The sequence below is a fragment of the Varroa jacobsoni genome, unplaced genomic scaffold (assembly GCF_002532875.2).
Source record: "Varroa jacobsoni isolate VJ856 unplaced genomic scaffold, vjacob_1.0 scaffold_1160, whole genome shotgun sequence".
Classification (NCBI taxonomy): Eukaryota; Metazoa; Arthropoda; class Arachnida; order Mesostigmata; family Varroidae; genus Varroa; species Varroa jacobsoni.
This window is the reverse complement of record NW_019214062.1, coordinates 29,101-51,007: the sequence shown is the minus strand read 5'-3', so window position 1 is coordinate 51,007 and position 21,907 is coordinate 29,101. Positions and strand designations below refer to the sequence as shown.

At 41.2% G+C, this 21,907-nt stretch overlaps 2 protein-coding genes and 1 long non-coding RNA gene across 3 annotated transcripts in view; 2 read left to right on the top strand and 1 right to left on the bottom strand.

Annotated features, from left to right (window-relative positions):
- LOC111267233 (phosrestin-2) overlaps window positions 1-6,952 on the top strand; it is a 14,905-nt gene extending 7,953 nt beyond the window's left edge. Inside the window, exons 6-10 of the mRNA XM_022845331.2 lie at window positions 389-573; window positions 1,052-1,205; window positions 1,426-1,579; window positions 2,030-2,162; window positions 2,742-6,952. Coding sequence (XP_022701066.1) covers window positions 389-573; window positions 1,052-1,205; window positions 1,426-1,579; window positions 2,030-2,162; window positions 2,742-3,014 — 899 coding nt within the window. The 3' untranslated portion in view covers window positions 3,015-6,952. The remainder of the gene's footprint in view (window positions 1-388; window positions 574-1,051; window positions 1,206-1,425; window positions 1,580-2,029; window positions 2,163-2,741) is intronic.
- Window positions 6,953-7,607: 655 nt separating this feature from the next.
- LOC111267234 (uncharacterized) overlaps window positions 7,608-21,907 on the bottom strand; it is a 31,471-nt gene continuing 17,171 nt past the window's right edge. The window contains exons 3-4 of the mRNA XM_022845333.2: window positions 17,254-17,461; window positions 7,608-12,068 (exon numbers count right to left, since the gene is read on the bottom strand). Coding sequence (XP_022701068.1) covers window positions 12,011-12,068; window positions 17,254-17,461 — 266 coding nt within the window. The 3' untranslated portion in view covers window positions 7,608-12,010. The remainder of the gene's footprint in view (window positions 12,069-17,253; window positions 17,462-21,907) is intronic.
- Window positions 16,324-17,235, top strand: LOC147752568 (uncharacterized). The gene is made up of 2 exons (XR_015313713.1): window positions 16,324-16,422; window positions 16,615-17,235. It is a non-coding gene; the product is annotated as an uncharacterized LOC147752568 (long non-coding RNA).

The following is a 21,907-nucleotide window of genomic DNA, read 5'->3' as shown; positions in this document are numbered from 1 at the left end:
ATAGATACAATTCTATCGAGCCATTCGAGATTGATTATTTGGAACGTTTTTCGATTGAGGGCTACTAAGAGGTGCATGAGAGTCCAAATCAACTGACCTCATCTTCTTTTACGTAGTTGTTCTGTCTGTATTATAGTCTTCATTACAGGCAACATAGCGTAGTTGCCAAAAATATTTAAAATTCATTATCTGCCTGGTAAAGTAAATTAATGGCCATGTTTTAACTTTGTCATTGTATACCTCAATAATGTTGGAGATTAAAAAATCCATATTGCTTAACCTAGACCTATGTTTGACGTCCTAACACCGTGTCGCCAAATTTTTATCCTACATTAAACTTAATATGTATGTGTCCACGTTTGTTATATGATTAATTGAATTGTTTCAGCGGACAAAAACAATGACAAACCCCATAAACGTAATATGGTTCGGATGTCATTGAAGACAGTTGAATATGCGCCGGAAACAACTGTTGGAATCATCCGAGATCCCATGTGTCGACCGCGGATATCTATTGTAAAGCATTTTATCCTCTCTTCAGGTCGTCTTGAGATACAGGCCGTGCTTGATAAGGTAATGATGATAATAATAATAAAGATACCCTAAGTAAAAACACGCTTCATATGTGAACTTCATAAAAAGCATATGTGAGCAAATTCAGTCGGTAAAGCTATTTGAAAAACGTGCTCGGTACTCGTACGCCATATATATACTCCATCGCCATATATATATATTACTTCGTACTGCGAGCTCCCAGTACTCGACGGAGTATAGGTAACCTGACTAAAGCCTTCCATCCTCTGAAACCAGTCACCTACAACGGGAAGAGTAGCCGTGTTGCTGTTAATCTATGGATACGTTGTTCCAGGGCAGCGTAAAAAGTGCTTTTGTAAAATTAATAAATGAATCAACAGCGATAAATTATTGAAAATCGGTTATAGGATTTAAACTGCAATGGGCCGTCCAAGTAGGCCATTAAAAATCGACACAAGCATTTTCTTGTCTAAGGATTTCCGTAACGGCTGTTGGCTTTTTCTGATACTCCTGACAGGAGTGCTATCAGCAGGGTGAACCATTACACGTTCACGTTACGCTAAACAATTCTACGCGGACGAAAACAGTTCAACGGCTGAAGGTATCCGTGATACAACACGTAAACGTATGTATGTTTACGCACGGCCGCTTTAAAAACATCATCGGAACAGGTGAGTGCCCTGTATGCGGAGAATGTCCGCGTGTCAATTATATAGCAGCTAAATATTACAGCATATTTCATGTGTGTGATAATTTTACTGAATTATATGCTACCCTACTCCTATAGATGGAATTCCTAGGGCGTGTATTTGCTTCGACCCGCAGTATTTGCCCAATGTAATCGCGAGACACAACCGAACCCTTCTTCTGATACTATTACCGCCATTTCAGGTGACAGCAGCGAAGGTGGCGCAGGCTCGAGTGCCGTCACGCCAATGAGCCGCGCTCAAAGGGACTTCGTCGTTGTTCTAGAGCGCTGCGAAAAGTTTCCCGTAGCCCTTGCTGTCGAAAGTGACTACGGACACGACGATCCGAGTCATTACAGGTAACAAACTTTCGGGAAGCAAGGTTATTAAAAGCTATTTTTCCGCTTAATAAAAAAAAGAACAAATTCCCGCTCCATCTTCTGTATTTCATTAGAGATTAGTACGATGATAATCCAATAAGTAGAGCTTTATGGAAGTACTACATGGGTATTTTTAGGTAAGGAACATTGTATTCTGTGATCAAATCATTTTGTCACTATTAGATTATTTTTGGAAGCCGACGCATTTCCAGGCAGATCAGATCCGAGACGTTGAGACACAACCTTCTAGCTTAATTTAGTACCCTGAAATAAAAGATGTGCCTGCTTATATCTTGAAGGTTTTCGAACCAGCTAATGTGCCACCTTGACCAGGTCGAATCACTACCTAAATATTCTTTGAGTTCAGCGTTTTTTTCTTAATCGCATATTGAACGATTCCTCTATTCGCGTTACCCTCATTGGAAACAGCCTTTCCTCCACGACGTCGCTTGTGGATCCGAAAGATAAAAATCCGTACGGAGTCAGCGTTCAGTATGAAGTAAAGATCAAGGCAATCCTCGGCTGGTTCGACCGTCACATCATCGTTAGAATACCTTTCAAGGTAAAGCCAATCTGTGTGAAGTTACTCAGATACCACTTCGTTCCTATAATCCAACGAGCAGTTGGCAACAAACGAACCAAGTTTTTAGTGACACCCACCAAATCCTCCTGAAAACCCTTTTACTTCTAATAGCTGTCCTCATGATCTTCCCATAGACCTTTTTTCAAGCATGTTTTATGCATTAAGCACATTCGAATATGTTTCGATGTCTACTGACAGCTTATGTTTAATGAGAACGTATGAACACTGGTATAAGCACACTCACTAGCAATTGATACTATTATATAGGCTACGGTTATCTATACAGGCTACCTCCACAGCATTATACACTAACAAACAGACCGTAATATGGGAATAACATGTTCAATAATATGGAGATCACTTATCACTACATGTTAAAGTGAAATCGTTTTCTCAGAAAACCTTCCACTACCTGCCAAAAAGTTTATGACCTTATATGCGTTCAGTGATCCGCTTTTATGCGCTTTCCTCTCATTTACATCCGCTTTTTCCCGGTATCCCTTGACTTTTACGGCATTCTTACGGTAAAAATGTTTACTGTTGCTCATATACCGGCAGATCGTGGCCATTCGACCTAAGGACAGTCTCTCTACTGGACGATACCTTTCTTCCGAAGCCTCACAGACAGAACACCGAAGCGGATGCCAGAGTGACCGTAAGCTTAGCCAGCAGTTTCCTTGCGCTCTTCTCAACTCAGCCGAGTTCGTCTCGCAGGAACTCGACAACCGTAAAGTCAATGAGTCGCCATCACCCTCGCCATCACCTGAACCTGAATGCCAATCAATACGATCCCCGCATCCGAAGAACCAGAACACATTTACCGGCAGCTAGGAGTCACCTGTAGGCCGTATGCTGTCACAGGAAGGGAAAGTGAACGGCCATTCACAGCAGACGATTGCTGGATCGAGAGCCTTAAGATGATGTCCTTTGGTGTACCAAGATAATGTAAAGGTAGCGCGACAAAAAGGCAGTAGAGGATTAAGGGTGGTTCAAAAATGTAGTCCAGAAAACACATCACAATGAACGAGAAAGGGCGAACAGGCAGCAAGCCAATGTAGAACACTCTCCAGACACACTTTTCTAATAAAAAGAATAGTTATAAGAGCAGTAATATTGCTATGAACATACGGAAAGAGGGCAGTTTATAAACAACTATCCATTACGCCAATATCTGGGTTGCTTGCATTTGCTCTGAAGGAAGCCATGTACAGCTGATATGTTCCGTAGAACATAAAGAAAACGCTTTTCATTTCTGGTGATTATTTCATAATCCAAAACTCTCCGTAAAAAGCGCTTTACGAACCTCGAGAGAAGGGTGTTGGCACGATATATACAAAATGAGCTGTAGTGCTGTCGTTAACGTACAGACGCTGTCACGTACACGTATAGGACACACAGATCAGCTCCTTGCGCTTTAGTGCTACTTCCAGTTGATCGATGTTATCTCGAGCGAATTTGGCAGATGAAGTTCTGCTGTTACGAGAAGAAAACTTATCTAACTGACACGACCTTAGAGACGTAGAAGAAGATCTTCAGCAGTAGAATTGTTAGAGGACTCAATAAATAATACTAAAAACATTTGACGTATCAATAAAACGCATACATGCATAGACCCTATAGCTAGCTACGATATAACCAAAATCCAATGTGCTGAACATGATATGACAGTGTGTCATTCACAGGTGACACAATGTTCCCGCCTATATACAGTTTTTCTATGGAAGGCTCCTTATTAACTGTGCACACCTATAGGGCGCATAGATCTAAACATCGATCGTTCAGCGTATCATTGCATCGTTACGGGCATTCAGAGACGCGACTGAATAGGAAACATGAAGCCGATAGACGTAGTCTGAATTTGGCAATCAAATGATGATTGTAAAATATGGTCAAATTTCATGACGACTCTCACCATAATGTCGATGTCACAACAGCTTCAAGCCGACCATGTTACCCTCAGTCCGCCGCCAAGGTCCTATTGTATTAAACACAAAACGATTTAAAATCAGGTATAAGAAAGAGGTGTTATGCAGTAATATTTAGTGCGTATTACCTACCTGCAATCCTCAAGCTAAGGATAAAATTCAAGACATATCGCGCACATATATACACCTACCTTGTCGAAAACAGTTTGCAGGTGAGCGTTCCTGCATCCACCTTCCTTGTCAATGAGACACCTCATAGCGCATTAGATTGAAGATATCTTCGAGACTTCAGTTCGACTGCCAGAAGATCACTTTAACGTTACAGTAATCAATCTTTCTTTCTTGTATCATTCCTCTGCAACCATTTTCATCCGGCAACCGCGGCTTTTTTAACTTTGGCTTTTTTATAAAGAGACTGCATTGTCCACTGGCAACAATAGGTAAAATTCATTTTCTATGGTCGAATTGCTGGCAGATACTTTTACGTGCGACCCACTTTTACCAACACGAAATTGAGCTATGATATGTCAGGAAATTTGGCGGGAAAATTTCAAATCGGCCCGATAACAATATAATGAAAATGTCTTGAGCTGTCCTGTATTTGGTAATACATAAACACGAATTTATATCTATCATCCAAACTTTCAACTTACAAATGAATTTATTTCGACTAGTGTCAAAGGAAAAATCGTCCAAAACCTGGAATTTACGTCATAAGTAAGCTTGTCTCAGTTTTTTATCCATTGCTCATGGAAGGTCATTGTGTTTCAGTTCCTGTAAAACGATGCACGAGATGCTAAATGACAGTTTAGCTGTCAAAACGTTTATATCAAGTTATCAACAGAGCTCTCTGAAACTGGATCAACGCTAACTTCTAGATAGCACCAACTCTATAAACAGTAGCCCGCGTCTGCTTCTGCGGTTAGTGATTACGTTTGAATATAGCAGATAGTTTAACTTGAATGCAAACAATCTCATAGTTATACACAATAAAAAAATAAGAAGACGCCCGTGTGTAAGGCAAATTAATATTTTCCTTTGATTAGATATCTGCGAACTTTTAGATTTCTGTTTTCCAATTTGCCTACGTATCTAGCCGACGAAAACATGCTCGTCAATAATGTACGGAACTATTTTTACGCTGGATGCATTTTCCATTTACTGACCTTACGCTATACATCTGTGAGCGTTATTGTACGAACAAATTTTCGGAATCACCTATTGTTAGGTTGACTAATTGCTACCACAAGTGCTATCAGATGTAAGCTCCATTTAGCCTAACAAGATGGATGAATGAATGAAAACTTTCCCCTACTTCGTATGTACACATAAATGACTCGGGCTAAGGACCAGGTTTCTGGCCTTTACATTCGTAATCTGTTGCCTGCCGTTGGTAAGAGCAGCACTCGTCCGACCGTAACATACATTGTACCTAGCGAACCAAATGCACATACACGCAGGTATTTAGATAACAGCATAGCAATGGAAACCTTCACGAAGTCAAACAAATGCACGGAGTTGACTCATCGTAAATTAGGTAAAGTAGCCATGCTTCCTGCTGAGTGTAATGGCGCAAGCGGAAAACGGCAACGCATGAAGCCACTAAGCGTTTGTTTGGCGGGTTTCTCCGTCGTACATAACCACTACCTTCATCAGATAGACCTGTGCCACGGTTCGATGGATGTCCGTGTGTGTGACAGAAAGAAATTGATGCCGCTTTACGCTAGTCGATGGGTCACTATCGATGATGTCTTCGTCAGTCTGACCCAGTAAATTGATTGACGCCAACAAATCGATGAAACATTCACGCATTACTATACACTACTTCATTCGGAACGCTGCAAAGGTCACCCTACAGTTGCTTCCGTTGATAAACTTTCTGTTTTCTCAAATCTGAATGGAAAGAAACACTAGAAAGAACCCAACAATAATAAAGTGTTCCACGCGTACTTGTGTTGACACAGCTCCATGATCGTGAGTATGGTTAGGAAAACGGTTAGGGAAGAGTTACGCTATTCAACGAGTAACCAAAGTAACACATAGATATTGTCCGTTGACCTTCCCAGCGCCACGTCAGGTCCTTATCAGTGTGCCTACAGGACAAATTCACGTGCTTGTAGTATGACGCTGAATTTCGCTGTAGACGTCACCTCCTCACACTGTCCGCATCAGTAACCCATGCGAGCCAAGAGCGAGCAGAATAGATGAACCCGTGTAGAAGCGTATGTTTCTTGGCAATACAATTGTTTCTTAATGGCAAAAGAACACTTGGAAATTTTATTTGAACGTCATTCTCCAAAAGGGAAATTGTTTACAGATTTGACTAACGCCTTTGACTGCCTGCAATATAGCCGGTGTAGCGTTTTTTCAACACGCAGGCGATTGACAGGGTGACCCAGAGTATTTGCCAGTGTCATGCTTCCTGTGATTTCTGCGGCCAACAAAGCCCACCGTTTTCGTACTGTTTTTGTGTCCAAGTGCGTTCTCATAGAGACACAGAGGGGCAGTTTATATAGATTGAAGTGAACTCTCTCACCTGACGGTGAAGTGAGGCTGGGTGACCAGCCAGCTACGTACAATCGATAACACTACCATTTAATCAAATACGCGGACGCTAATAAATATCACATATTCACACCCATACGAAGCTACCTCCGTGGCAACATCATGCTAACTAAATGAGCGTCGTCATTATTATGGGGCGCGGTAAATAATAACTATGATGAGAATTATAATTCATATAATAATAATAATTATTATTATTATTACAATTATTCTTACTATTATATGTATCTTTCTCTATTATCTTGTCATGGAAATAAAACATTTGCCCTATTTATAGTATGTGCTGAAGTTATCATTTTATACTATATAACAGAAGAATTAAATAGGTTGCGTAAAAATGCTAGCCCTAAATCTTAGGAGATGGACCAGCCCCTGGTGGCATGCGAAGCCGCCGAGCGGTTGGCTTCACAACTTACTTACTCGCAATCGCAATCTAAGCTTATAATTCGGCTGCAAAATAATCATTTGAGGTCGCGTTTTCTAGCTACACCAACCTATCCATCCAAAAGTAATAGAGAAGCAAGTATTTTAAACGTACACTTCTGAAGAATGAGTGCTTTCAAGCACATTAAAAGGATGCCAATGAATCGTGACTGATAAGACAGCGGACTTGGTCCTGAAGCAACTACCTATAAATAGACGTTCTGTCAGTCAGTGTTTCCAACGGTAGTCTCGTTAGCAAACTGTGCGACACCTGTTCTAGAAATGCTGACCGAAACGTTACCAAGAATACATTAAATATATAAGGATTTCGATTTCTTCAAAGGCCAGCTGGACGATTTTTTCATCAACTAAGGCTGAGAACAAGTATCATCGAAATGATGTACAAAAACAGCGATTTAAATCGTCTTTACCATCTTTCACAGAACACTGATGTGCTGTTACAAATTCGTGAACTTACTATATTTAATATATAGATATAAAATATGGCCCATTTTTTAACTGTCCGTATATCTTTATTATAGTCATTCGATAAGATAGTCTTGTCTGTCTCCTTACAGCGTCAACCTCGATGTGCTGAACGTTCTATGGCACAGATCCACTATGTACACAACCACCCGTCCCTACGCTCGACTTTCGTTCTCTCATACTATTTTTGTTTATGTTTCCTGACTTCTTGATTTTTTCCCTATGTACTTTTGGCTTGCCATCCGGCTAGCGGATGGCAGGCATAAGCACCACAAATAATTAAAATGACCTTACCCAGTAACGAACCATTTACACGCTACTACTCTATGGAACCGCTTACATCCCAGCAGTATCGTGTCCCTCCCGCAAGTAACCCGTTAGTTCTCTTTTCCAATGCCCGCTTTCAAACCCGTCGTTCACGTTGGTAGGCCGCCGCTGCCGCTACGTCATTTTACCGGCTCTTTATTTAACCCACTCTACCTAGGCCGATCCACACGACCCTACCTAAATATCACTCTACATCAATCACATCACTGGAACCGGGCCGTCGCCTCATCCAATTGTTGTTAAACAGCTCCGTCTGCTTTTTTTTTTTGTGTTCCAGAGGTCCACATACGCTTATAGAAGCAAGGGACGTTGTGATAACATTTGGTAGATACTTTCCGTAATTGTGTCAATAGTAAAACGTCGTGCGTTTAATAACCTGTTTGGAAATAGGGATAATGAACGACGTCTTGCTGACACCCTAATAGCTTCAGATGAATCGAAGTGGACAAGACGCTGACAGAGGAAACGGCTGTTTCGAGATAGTAGTTCGGCGAGCCAGAGTTTCAAATGTGTGCGCTTCGTATCTCGCTAGTAAGCAATCTAGAATCGAGAAAATATAACACCGAACTAAGACGGCAACAACAGCCTGATCTGAGCCGACGCTAAGTCTAACCATAAGAAAAATCGGTGTATATATATTGATATATACATAACATTTAACAAGTGTATCAACGAAATCATATGAATATGATACATGTTCACCCATGGTCGTCGCCGCACATATCGTTCACTGGTTATTGATTTTTCATGAATTTTGATCATTTCTGTTAGACAACACTAAACGAAAATATCTGCTTTCCATAAAATCACCCTCTCGTAAGTTATCACGCAGTACTCGTCTGCACCTTCAAGCGAACGTGAAACTCAGATGGAACACGCATGAAAGAGCAAGTGTCTGTCTCGCATATGTTTTTTACTGCATTCTAACTTCGCATCTATCATATATATATATACAGATATACTTAAAATGTTTGCGCGCGCAAATTTCAAAATCCGTTATTTAGGCTACCGGCTGAAGCAACGATAAGCCCGATTCACTCGGTGTCGAGGAATCGTTTGATTTTCAATTAATCGTGATTTTCAGTCACCGAACGAATCAGAACCGAAAGGCAGTAGGCCCATCTGTGAAATATATCTCACATGACACTGTAAGGCAACAGTGCTATAATCTTACCTCTACCGTGTTAATTCTATGAATCGCCGTAGTTACATCTGTTGTCTCTCTCAGCACTTGATCAGCTCTGTTATGCTTGGGTCCTTCGGAATGAAAAACTCCTTCAAACATCGCCACTAGTCGGATTGGACATTTACCGCTCTTTGTCAGTATCATTGCCATCATCACTATAATCATGAATTTATTCAGAGGCTGCTATTTTTTTGCTTGTTTCAGGGCGAGTAGGCTATTTTTTTTGTACTTAAGAAACGGGTCTATTTCATGCCTCGCCGTCGCTGCTCGCCCTTGTGGCCTGATGGTCCTGTGTGATTTTCGATGTCACCTAAACATAAGAAATCACATATCTTGTTATGGTACGCTCCACCTTGTAGTCAGATTCATTTGTCGTCTTTTTCGTTCTATTCAATCCTAGCTTTCTTTCCGCTGATGCTGTAGGCGTATAACGCAGAGTAGGTTAAGGTACATGACCCAAGAGGGTTTTGCACGATGCCTGATCATTATTGATTTTTCGGCTGAGACTAATAAATGAAATAAGATTCTCGGTGTTACGATCTACGCCCGCAACTGATTCTACATATCTCTGAGGATCCTGGGAAAAAAATTTGCATATTTAGGGTAAACAGCTGCGTTCAGACGAAGTGTCTCTTTTGTTACTGGATCTGTACTCTGCGCCTAGGCGACAACCCACTGCGTTTTTGTTATTGCGGTCTTTATATGCGGCTCAAGCACAGAAATTACTTCCCTATTCAAGCGTATTCGACATGGAATAGGAAGACCTATTCGCTATCGCCTGCCGGGAAATGGCTAGCTAGAATCCTAGATCAGAAACACACAGAAGCTCTGTTAGATTTACACAGAACCAAGTGCTCCAATGGAGGAACATGCAACGACGTAAGCTATATAGACCCGTTGTAGTTTTCGCGAACTCATTATTGACCATTTTATCAGCATCTACTTCAAAATGGTCGTAATATGTCAGTGGGCTGAGAATACGGAAGGCAAAAAGTGAACCTCAGCTGCTTAATATTAACGCACATACAACATTTGCGCGCTGTCACGATGTTATTTCATCAACGGTCATCACTTCGTTTTTCTTTAGCGGTCCGCTAATAGCTATATTCTATGTAACGACAACATATCTTTCAAACACATATTGCGCATTTATCGTTATCGTGAAGTTTTTGTCGTCTGTCTTCACCTCGATACGGCTTGCACACAGCGTTTCAGCATAAAGTCTGCTTTAAATAGCCATCTTCAAATTGCTACACGTTAATGTTCACGCTGCACTATCGATAACATACTGATTCGAAGCAACAACCCACATATTGGCATAGGTCCGTGAGCGTTCATTCGGTGTACATGTGTGTGCCTCGCAGACAAAAAAAAAAGTGTGTCAGCCAGTGACATTCCTAGTCGTGTTATTATCCTCGTCATACCATGTGTTAGCTTCCGTCCACTGTTGCGTAACTTTGCCTTATATTTTATCTTTTATCTAATAGCATATTGGTCTGCGTTATTCTCCGAAGTATCTTTCATCACCCTTCGATCCGTTCCCGCTGGCAGTCCTCCGACCGTTTTCTCACTTCCGTTCTTAATTAGTTGGACTTTCTGTGCCACTAATTTCCTTAGTAGCCGTCACATGTTCGATGCTCAACATGTGCCGGGTTTCACGGGCAACATTTGATGAGATCCATGCTCGCGCAGTCAATAAGCGGACCCACATAGATTCGCATAGATTCGGTGGTCGCGTTGTGTTTCTATATTGTATCTCGCATGCGTCTCTCGACGCAGACATCCCACAGCGGCGCAGATCGATGAAGAAAATCATCACGGTCGTCATCGAGTTCTTCTACTACTGTATTCGACTGATGCATTCGGTCCTTTTGTATATTATCTCCGACCTTGAGTCTGCCTAGAGAGTTTGTCTAGGAAGCTTTGTGTGAAATATACATCTAGTTCATATAACCGATTTGTAACATCTTTCATCTATTTTTGAACATTCGTAGTTAATATCTCATCTATAGCTAACAATGGTCATCCATTGTAAGGACTTTTTTTGGCGTCAGCCATGACGGGCTTATCGACCTGGTCTCACCGCCTACAACGGATTAGTTTTCTGCTTCAGTTACGTCCATACTCTCCCCTTATAGATACGATGCCTATGGACATCAGTTTTGATAAAGTCTGGCATCATAGAGCTCTTTGCCTTTACAGAGTTTCCTCCTCGCTTGCATCCTCCCTCGCTCCCTTTTTGCCTATATATACATATATATATATATATATATATATATATATATATATTCCGTTCCGCTCAGTCACACCTGAAATGTAGCATTTTCTTTTAAAGCGTCGCTTGCCGTCACGTATATAAATTGCCACATTCTAGAAGGACAGTGTACATTCAAGTAGTAATAAGACATGTGTCACAATCGTAGCAATGGTCGCGCTGATTCGTCACCACGAATACGTAGCGACCCCGGTCTATATGTTGCGCTCGGCTGGTCCTTCACGGCAGAACTATCGACGTCGCCTGCTTGAACTTATTCTCATGTCTACTCTGGAAGCATCGGTACTATTGCGAGGATTGGTGGTGAAAATTTCTCTATTCTAAGGCTGCCACTTGCTCTCTGGACCGTCGCAGAATTGGGGAGCTCCTCTCAGCTTTTCCGATCGGGGTTGATACCAGATGGTGACATCGCCCACGGCGTCCTCCTTTCTAATGAGTTGCGTTTAGACAATCGAACAAAACTTCATAATGATGCCAGCCCTTTCATGGTCCTTCGTAGTCGAATTCGGTACAACGAGACGGCTGGAAATATGCTCCAAGGCCTTATCTGATCCGCAACGGCACACGCGGCGGTGATGGTGCAACGACTAATACCAATTTCGAAGCCTTGGTCCCAGCATCTTTCAGCACGTGGCAGCGGTCAGTCGCTCGGATGTTCAGGGCACGACCGGTTGACGCGAAACCATGCGTCGATGCAACTAAAACGTAAGAGTAATCACAGGTGATAACGTTAGTTAGGAAGAAAATGTTGATCTCATAGATAGGCAAACGCCGTGATGCGGTACTTGATACTTTAGGTTATAACTATTCTGCAACTATATGCCGTTGAACTGCATATATATATTTCCTATATAAGATACTAAAAGAAAAACCTATATATATATATATTCACTCAGAAAATTTTATCCAAACTGCGACTAATTTTCTTATAGCCAAATTAGTTTCATCCATTATTCTGAGCAGGAAAAAAGTCAGTCCTCTGTGAAACAAAACAGCGAACTAATCACCGACTGAGCAGAACATCGCTGAAATTAAGACTCGTTAATCCGAAATTAACAGTCGTTTTTAATGCAGCTTCTGGAAAATCAGAACGAGATTTGCGCGAAAAAAATGAAAAATTTCAATAGGCATTTAATTGAAAACGTCCGAAAATTTGTCAGCATTTTACATAAAGCTGTTTCTGCTAGGCCAAAATTTCTATTGCATCTTTTTAATTTTTGCTCATTTTGAATCTTTGTCTTTTGGTTGACTACTCACTAAAAAAATAGTCTCGAAGGTTATTCCTTCTCAGTTTTTTTTCTATGGGGTCTCGTTGCGCAACGCTTCAACGACTCTACTTTAGGGTTAGACGCACGCTTAGTTATTAAAAGTTTAACTGTGGCTTAGAGCAGGAATATTCTGAAAGTTACTAGTGGAAGCTTAAACTCTAAATAGGAATTGTAATTGAAGTGAATGAAGATCATATCCAACGGTGATAAGTGACAGGTGGAGGGGACACTTTTAACAAAATATGTGAAGAAATACGTTAAATGCCGGTTTTTGCTTAAATGCAATTGTAAAAACAACTCATAAAAGGTCGCCAATATAAGTCGATCATTTTGTTTGTGTAAAGAGTATTCCAGGGGTCTATATTCACTTCGAAAAACAAATATATAATAATCATTTTCATATAAGATACCACATGGGGGTAAAAACACACCTCACTTCAACGGTAGTACTCTGTCTATCTTCACAAACGCCCAACGATATAATTTCCTATATGACTGAATGGGGTTCATTTACCTTCACATATAGATTCATGCACCCATACGTAGTTAAATTTGGATGTACATGAACTTTTGATTTAGAAATGGAAAAATAATTTTGGGGGTAAGGATTTACTCGCGTGACGTTAATAAAGATTCATCTAACCCGACGCAATAGTTTGTTTCTGCGACAGGTCAGTGTTGCAGCCGGTGCGCCCCGTTGCGTTGGGTCTTGGTTTGCTCTCGCATGGTACAACATGTACGTGCATGTTTCGTGTAAAATGACGGACACTTATTTATGGCATAAGAAAACACCAACAACTCAATACCTGTCAGCTATACGTTTCACACCACGGTGAGGAGAGTAGGGAGGTGTTGTCGTTGGCGGGCGTATTTTAAAACGAAAAAGAACTTACATTTCCCAAATTTTTTTTGTCTTTTTCCTATTTTTTGCTCAGAGCGTAGAACTGAGCAAAAACTGCTTCTTTTTTTTTTTTTTTCGAAATAACAATACCATAAATTTGCATTGCTTTTTAAATATAATGTACCCAAGAACAACAATCCAGACATTCGTTTTATCAATCACCTTTCGGATCTGTGGCCTATTACTGGCGTTGGCTGCCACGAAGTACTTCGTTATATTTACCTATGACGGTCTAAATGTATATCTCTGATAAACTACTGCCTGCTTCAGCGAGAAATCACATCACATCGCATCTTAAAGCAAAGTCTTAAATCCACATGCGCGAACCTCGCTTACCATATAAATGCATGCATGTGACCTCCCTTCAACCCTATCTGCTCTGCTCGCCGTTGCTCTAATAAGAACTGAGGTTGTAAGTATAAGTACATTAACGTTCCGTCAAATCGCCGCTAGGGCACTCCACAGTTTGGTTCGCCGCCTGCTTCGACTGCACCTCGTCGTCAAACGGCAGGACATCGTCTACTCATAGAAGCTATCCACACCCGCTTCAGTGTAGCGCTGTTACGGCAAGCACTGGACTTTTTCTCGTGTTGTATGACACACGGCTCAAGCGTAGTACGAGCTCGAAGGGGCTAGCGCAACGGATCTTGTAATTGGTCAGCCTTTCGAGCCCGACCCAAAGCTCTGCCCACTACGATTGCGGTCACCCCATTGCAGGTGAGATTGGCCCGACACTTTGTGGACGACCGCACAGCCGCAGTGGATGATTGACCTGTCGACCGAAGCGTGGTTTCGCTGCATTGTCATCTAATCGACAGAGAGAGATAACATCGACGCGGGTCTCTTGGGACAACGTATACGCAAAGTATACCACTCTCATACCTACGGTACCGTATAACGGACTTGGCTTTCAAATCTTTTTACGCAGTGTTCAGAAAACGTCGGGTGCTCCTCAGGGAACTGCCTACACATAATTTGACTCATCTCGCTGGGTTTCAGTATCAACGAATCTCAACGAATTTACCAGCGGAGTAAAGCCTTCTGTCGATGCCAATCCGCGCCGCCGGTTTAACGGAACGAGTCGTCGTTTAAAGGCCACAGAAATGTAGACCAAGGGGGGGGGGACCGTGAGATGATCGTAGAGATGGAACTCCGGCCAGATGTCAACCTCTTTGCTCAAAGCAGCGACTTTTGTCAGACAACCCTCGTTCGCTCAATTCTGTGTTCAACTATCGAAAGCGGAGAGCGGCGTCATTTCACGCACGCTCAGGTGGAGTCCAACGGAGTTCAAAATCGTGAAGTGATACGTCGAGCTAGGGACTGAAATTTCTATCGCCCTATCGGAAAACGCTCTCGTAGTAGAGTTTCAGCTCAGTTCGAGTATTCGCTAGTTACTAATAACCGATGCTGGCTGTTTCGAGGGCATTAAAATGGCTTGATTTCCGAGAAATCGAATTTTGTTGGCGTCGCCTTGTCATCGTCAGCCAGTCAGGAGCTGATATACTCTAAGAATTTCTCCGAATGCTATCTTGTGTTAGGAACAGTATACAAGCTTTTGTGTACTAGTATGCTGACTAGGTAAACCAGGTTGAGAGTATAATACAGACACACCCATTACTATGTATTATATAGGCAACAGTAACAAGAATAATACCAACTACGGACATTCGGACGCTTGTCAGGTATCTACCGAGAACCACGTCCGATTCTTCGTTCGGCCGCCTCGACGTTTGGTAACTCTGAAAATCGACTACTCCACTACGTCGAAAACACAAACCCATTACTTTGACCAATGCTCGTTCGCCTTCATTGGGCAGCAGTCCTTGATGCCACGCCCATATACCTCAATAGCCATCGGATGTTAAGCACAACGCGTAAGAAGCAATGAACGGCGCCGTAAAATAGTCAGACAAGCCAGTCGCCCAGCCAGCCGCTACTGAGATAACTAAAAACTATGGTACAAAAACGACGAAAGCACAAAATGCGCTATGGCCAACTATGGCATATTAAAGGATCTTTAGTATCGCTTTTTCTCCCCGCTGTTGCTCCGGCTAGCTTGAAATGGCCGCTGCGAAACACGCAACTACGACGCATTTCCCAATTGGGAACAACAGCGTCGAGGACATGTGCTCGGGAGCGACGAGACAGAATGAATAGTATCATCGTTGAATAATTCTATTTAATAATTCTATTTAATAATCCCTATTTTCGACTGGAATTAGCCTGTCAACATAACCTTGCCCTTCAGCCACAATCGACGTTGTTGAAGCTGGGTTTCGACGTAGTAAACTGGCCCAAAAACATAAACACTTATTTAGATTCATAGATACATCTACTGCAGAAACAGTCTGCCGATATACACATATTTCACTATTGAAAGAAGAAAAAAGTCTGTCCTTATCTTTAAAACTAAATAAGCTTACGATTAGATACGGTAGATTAGAGGCTGACGAAGGGGCAAATTAGGTGGTAAGGTAACAATGTGAAAATAACTGGGTACCGCGTTATCGTACATGATTTAAGCTGAATGTAATTATCCACGTAGGCTTTAATTTCATATTATATAGAAACGTTCGCGGCCAGAGGCTGCATCGGCGAGATACGATGACTAGTGTACTAGATACACAGATACACAAAACTAAAGATATGTATATACGATACATCTATAATCTGCTAATACGATAGCTTCTATGACACAATAGTTATGGAGATAAGTATCGGACGGGCATCTAGGAGAGACTGAGTAAACACGCAACCAAAAACAGACCACCGACCGTATAACGTTAGAGCGATAGAGCGCCGCTCGATATGGCGAAAGGCTTTATAAATGACTCGTCGGTCATCAGGTTGTTTACTAAAACAGTCTACCCAAGTCGACCTGAGGTAAGCGAAGAATACAAGATGTCTTTGGGCAATACATACTGCAGTATAACTGCTAATTTTGAATAAAGAACATCAATTAGAGGGAGTTTTATCATTTAGCATGTGTGATCTTATAAAGATGTTAATATATTTGTCTCAACTATACGAGCGAAACTCAACTTTATCACGTCCTTCTTTTTTGCCTTTGCCCAGACTCTTCTCGACAACATCAACAACAACAACAGTAGTAAAAAAAAAGCCGAGCTTTACCCAAAACGTACTTCGCCACTGGGAGGCCACATGAAGGAGGCCAATGGACTTCAGATATTCCTAATTTCTATGTAGAGGAAAAATAGACTCAAGAGCGGTTTTAGTTCAGACAAATATGTCTTACGGGATGACCTCCAAGCAGAAAATTGGTCAAATCAAGCCTGTAGGACATGAGGGTCGGAGCAACTGCAACGATCACGTGGTTAAAGCAAAAGGCGAAGGTGTAACGAAGCATCACCGCTTGTCCATCTTATAGTCTTCATTATGACGCTTTGAAGAACTCAGCATTGATTGAGTCCTACCTATAGTTAACAGACTGTTAAATACATGTACTAACGTCACCTATATTAATCAGTTATCAATGTTTAAACAAGTTCTTTTGTAATAATGAAACAGGTGGAGGTAATACTCAACTTCTTGTATGCTGAAGAATGAAATGAGAAATTCTGCGAGGAAAATTTGTGATGAACGAATTCCCGTATAGAACTCATACGACTGTGCCATGACCGTTGTATATTATAGTAAGAGCGAAAATGGGGTAATACGAATCATTTATGCAGATACTATAAACCCTTTACGCACCTTTTGTGATAGATACATAGACACGGTAATCGGGCGATGGTTTGGCCAGCAGCAAACTCCTCAAGGCAGATGACACATTCGGAATCGGGTCGAGCTTCAGTTAAGAGTTCCTCATTATATGCTAGCGATGGCTTTGTAAGACAGAGGACGAGATGAAGTTCACAGTCGTGAGGTAACACCACTCGGGAGCACACGGGACATCGGATCCCTGCGAGACAAAACGAGAGACGTTAAATGATTTTTCGGTGGATATCATTAAACTGAGAGTAACTTTGGACCGACTATACATAATTAGTCCTTTTTTTGTTTTATATTTGATTTAATCAAGTAGCATAAATTTTCTTATATCTAATGTTGACCCTTTAACTCTATGCTTCAACCTGGCTCCCTCGCCCTTTAAAAGTAATAATGTGTTATTATGTTTCTATATGACAAAACTAAACCACCTCTATTGTGAAATGGAACGTACTAACAGTGACCGGACACGGTCGATAAGAACTGATTGATGATCAATGGCAGTGACTTACTCTCTGGCACGGGCCATGATGTCTACTACCACAAATGTTTAGCAAGTATTTACAATAAACAGCAGACAGGTCAATGTCTTTTATCAGCGAATGCGGGGGTTACTCTATTACTAGTTGAAACACATTATGAGCTTTTCAACTATTGTAGAACTTCTGATATCCGTGATTGTTTCAGTACGATGCAATTTAGCTTTGTTGTAAAAGCGTTGAAACGAAATGAACAATTGGCAGTAACTAGTATTAGACTACGTTTAAGAATACAATTTTCGATTTAAAATCATCCACCAGTCATAAACGTTTCCTTTGATAGTTTCCGAGTTAGATCTTTACGATTACGTTTCTTTGGGCCATCCTTTTCACCATTATCGTAATACCAGTATCGTCAACGTCAAATTAAATCCGCCCAGACGATCCAAACCCTCCTAACGAGCCCAACTTCGATGGAGAAAATTAAGCATTGATGTATAATTTAGACGGTGTAATTTTCACACGGCGGGATATAGATAATGGAACGCAGTCGCCCAGCAGTAGTGCCCCGGAACTGTTTTCAAAAGGTGATAGCCCAGCTAAACAAATTGCTCAAAAAAAAACGTTGGTTCCACAAAACAATAGCTGAATTTGTTGACAAAATAGGCTGCTGCGGGGGCAGGCTTTCTATGTACCCTGTACGCTTATCTAAGAATTTCACTAGAGAATCAAGTACACGTAAAGCTCGAACAATATCTTTTCCAGCTAATGACTTCACAGCGGAGGGCAGATGTTGCGTCCGCACGGATAAGGAGTGAGTCTTGCCTTGAGGCCAATTTTACAAATTAAATTTTAAGATACACTTACTTGATCGACTGCGATTTTTAACAGAGGGGGCATATACAGCTCTCGGAAACAATCGAGGCAGCAATCACTGTGGTAACGTATGTTACATAGCTGAATACCATATACCGACTGTGTTGTACACAGGAGAGTCATGTCTTGAGACCCCAATCGACCGAAAGGTTCGAATTGTTAGAACAATCACGAACCGACCTGCCTCTATCGGTTTCTTGACATATATTACGTTCATCTTTCAAGATACAGTACGTTCTATCTCAAACTAGGTTAGATAAAAGAGCTAACGGAATTGAGCAAAAATAAACTAACAAATCTTCGGTTGTTTGAAAGATCTCTATACCCATCACTTGACAATAAATTGCGTGTCGGCTTTACCACGCAACTGTTTGTCTTTTCGAACTATCAATCTACGTACAACCACAGAGCTTTGCATTTCTTTTAACACTGCACAGTAAGTTAAAGAAACTATGGCGACAAGCAGTAAAAGAGAGTAAAAAAAAAAATTGTAATAAGTATGCAGCGTTTGTTGTCATCGACGTGACCTGTTTCAGCGAATTACGCGTACTTTGCTACACGCTATAGTGATAATCACCGAGATATGAGCGACTCTCGTTTATAGATGGTCTAACTTCAATAAATCCCAGGCCAAACTTAATAGCTAGCAGATACCAATACAATTCGCCTTATAGTCATTAATGAATCGAGCTTTCTAGTGGTAATTTCATCCCGTAACATCAGGTAACCATACCATCGTTTCCACCTTCATTCTCATATAAGATCATTTTATGCACTGTCAATTTTCCGCCGCAGTAGCCTGAAAGATTGACCCCGCAAGGAGTGTACTGGCTTCCTAGAAAGACATTTTACCAAAAATTTGGTTAAATAGTCGATGATGCCACGATCTAGGCTTCTACGCCGCCATCTTGCCGTATCATTGGCATCCACCCTTGGGTGTTGCACAGAGCCGGGACAAAAGCAACAACTTGTGTTCGTAGCTTACATCAGCCGTTCTAGTTTGGTGTTCTCTGTAGTGGTAACGTGCTGGCTAACTAGACTTAGTGCCATGCTAGGTAATCTTTTAAGCAGCAATACTCAAGTGAGCCATAAGCACCGAACGAAAAACTACTATCTATTTCAGCTGACTTACCAGCTTACCGCTTGCCAAGCCGAATCAACGTCAGCGAAACATATATATATATATATATGTGTCTATCATCTAAGTGGACACTGTTCCATAGATACCAACATGAAAACAAAATTTGCCGAGAAGCGAGCAGATGGCAAAAACAGATACTAAATAAGCTGTAGAGGATATATTTTTGCTGACTGAAATGGCTATGTGGGCGCACTGAATAACGTATTGAAAAAGCTATAATGAAGAGATAACTCTGAAAATGTGATGTTAAACACACGCCGTTAGGCGTACGTATCACAAACCATCAGTGTTAATTGTTTAGAACTGTGTGTATTTCCTTACTTGTCCTGTAATATAGGTGTGCCGATGGGGTTTCAACCAGTAAGCCTTCGCTTATTTTAACTAGGGTCGTCTTTCGGTGCGCACACAAGTTGAAACTTTTACAATCTATAAAATCCAAGATTAACGAATCGCCTATATTCAAATATAGTGATACTTATAGACACGCGCTAAAATTGCACTAGTCCAGCACTTTGACTTGTAGGGAATCAATAACGAGAACGTTTACTGAATACGTTCCGTGTTAAACGTAGTGGAATGGGCAGACAAACCTTCCTAATTGCTTCGCCACGAACAATTCTACAACGAATCAAGCCCTGATCTACTCGCAATTGGTTCCATGTTTTATCCGTGTTGTACGCCTGAACGGCCCGAAGCTCGTCTGCACGAAGACGTATATATTTGTCCATTTCCTGCACCTAAATGGTATAAATATACTATAAGAATATTATCAGTATTCAGCATAAGATCTATTATGATTTTACTAGAGCCAGCGAAAACCTAGCTTACATGGTGCTATTTTTTTTTTTTTTTCCTAGAAAAGGAATTCGAGCATTGAAAATAAGAATGAGAAACTCCTATTATCCCTTTAAGACATTATTATCGACATTGTCATAATTGTTTTGTGTAGCTTAATATAGCTTACCTAACTCAGGCCAAGCCATGTCAGAGTTCGGGCTCGTTCACCTAATCATAATAAATAGATTTACTCAAAAAGATACTTGACCAAACGGAACAATTATACAGATGAACCCGATTTTCAGCAATAAAACTCTTCATTCGGTTGAACTTGTAGGATTAAAGTTACGCCAATTAATCGGAGCTCGTTTGAGTTGTTCGTATCGTCTATTTCGAACTTCTGATTAAGTTGAAGCGTTTTCATTGAGAGAAAAAGAAGCGAGATTGGAAGAAAAAAAAAAATGGATTTTTAAATGTGAAATACATGGACGACTACGGCCATAACTGTATCAACGCTTATTAGACGCTAAGCCCTGCGTATCGTTGTAAAAGTCGGGTAGTCTTAACGGGATGTCGCTGTTTGTTTGTATGTATATGTCAATGTATACATAGATGTATACTACATGTATTAGTGTATATATAGATACATCAGCTCTGGATAGTAGCTAATAACGTTTCGAATAAGTCGTGCTGCTGCAAGGGTACTCGAGAAGTCCAGGAACGGGACTTATTTGCCGATGGCCTATTCGAAGTCGGCTAAATTGTTAGACTGGCCTTTCTCTGAACTTTTTTCTACGGCACGATGAACAATACAACAATATGAGGGGGCATGTAAACGAACCTGTCGTTTTTTGGATCTAGTTGGCATTTCGGCTGACCAATGAGAAGCCTAATGGGAGGATCCACATAATATGTGTAAATTAGTTATCCGCCACAGAGTATGTAGGTTACGAGACCTACCGCACGTGCCCCATGTCTTCTGTGATAATGCCTAAGAAACCTTCGACCCAGATGCTGTAGGGTCTGCCAACCCTTGGGTTGTAAGAAACTAACTTAGAGGAAAACAACCGTCATGACGATTTTCACGACGATTGATGAGAGTACTTGTGGTAATAAATATTATTTTGCTTTATACCTTCGTCGCAGTAATTCCAGCATAAGCGTTCCTAACGAGTAGCTTGATAAAATTCTAGGACCATATGAATATCAAATTCTATTTACCATCTAAACAAAGAGTACAGTTTTCGTTGGCCTGATCTGAAGCTCAGAAATCAGTTGCCGCTATGCCTAACGGGACCATATATGAATACGTATGATTACTTCAGGCACATTGGCCGAAATGGTCCATAGCGTCAGTTGCTGTTTC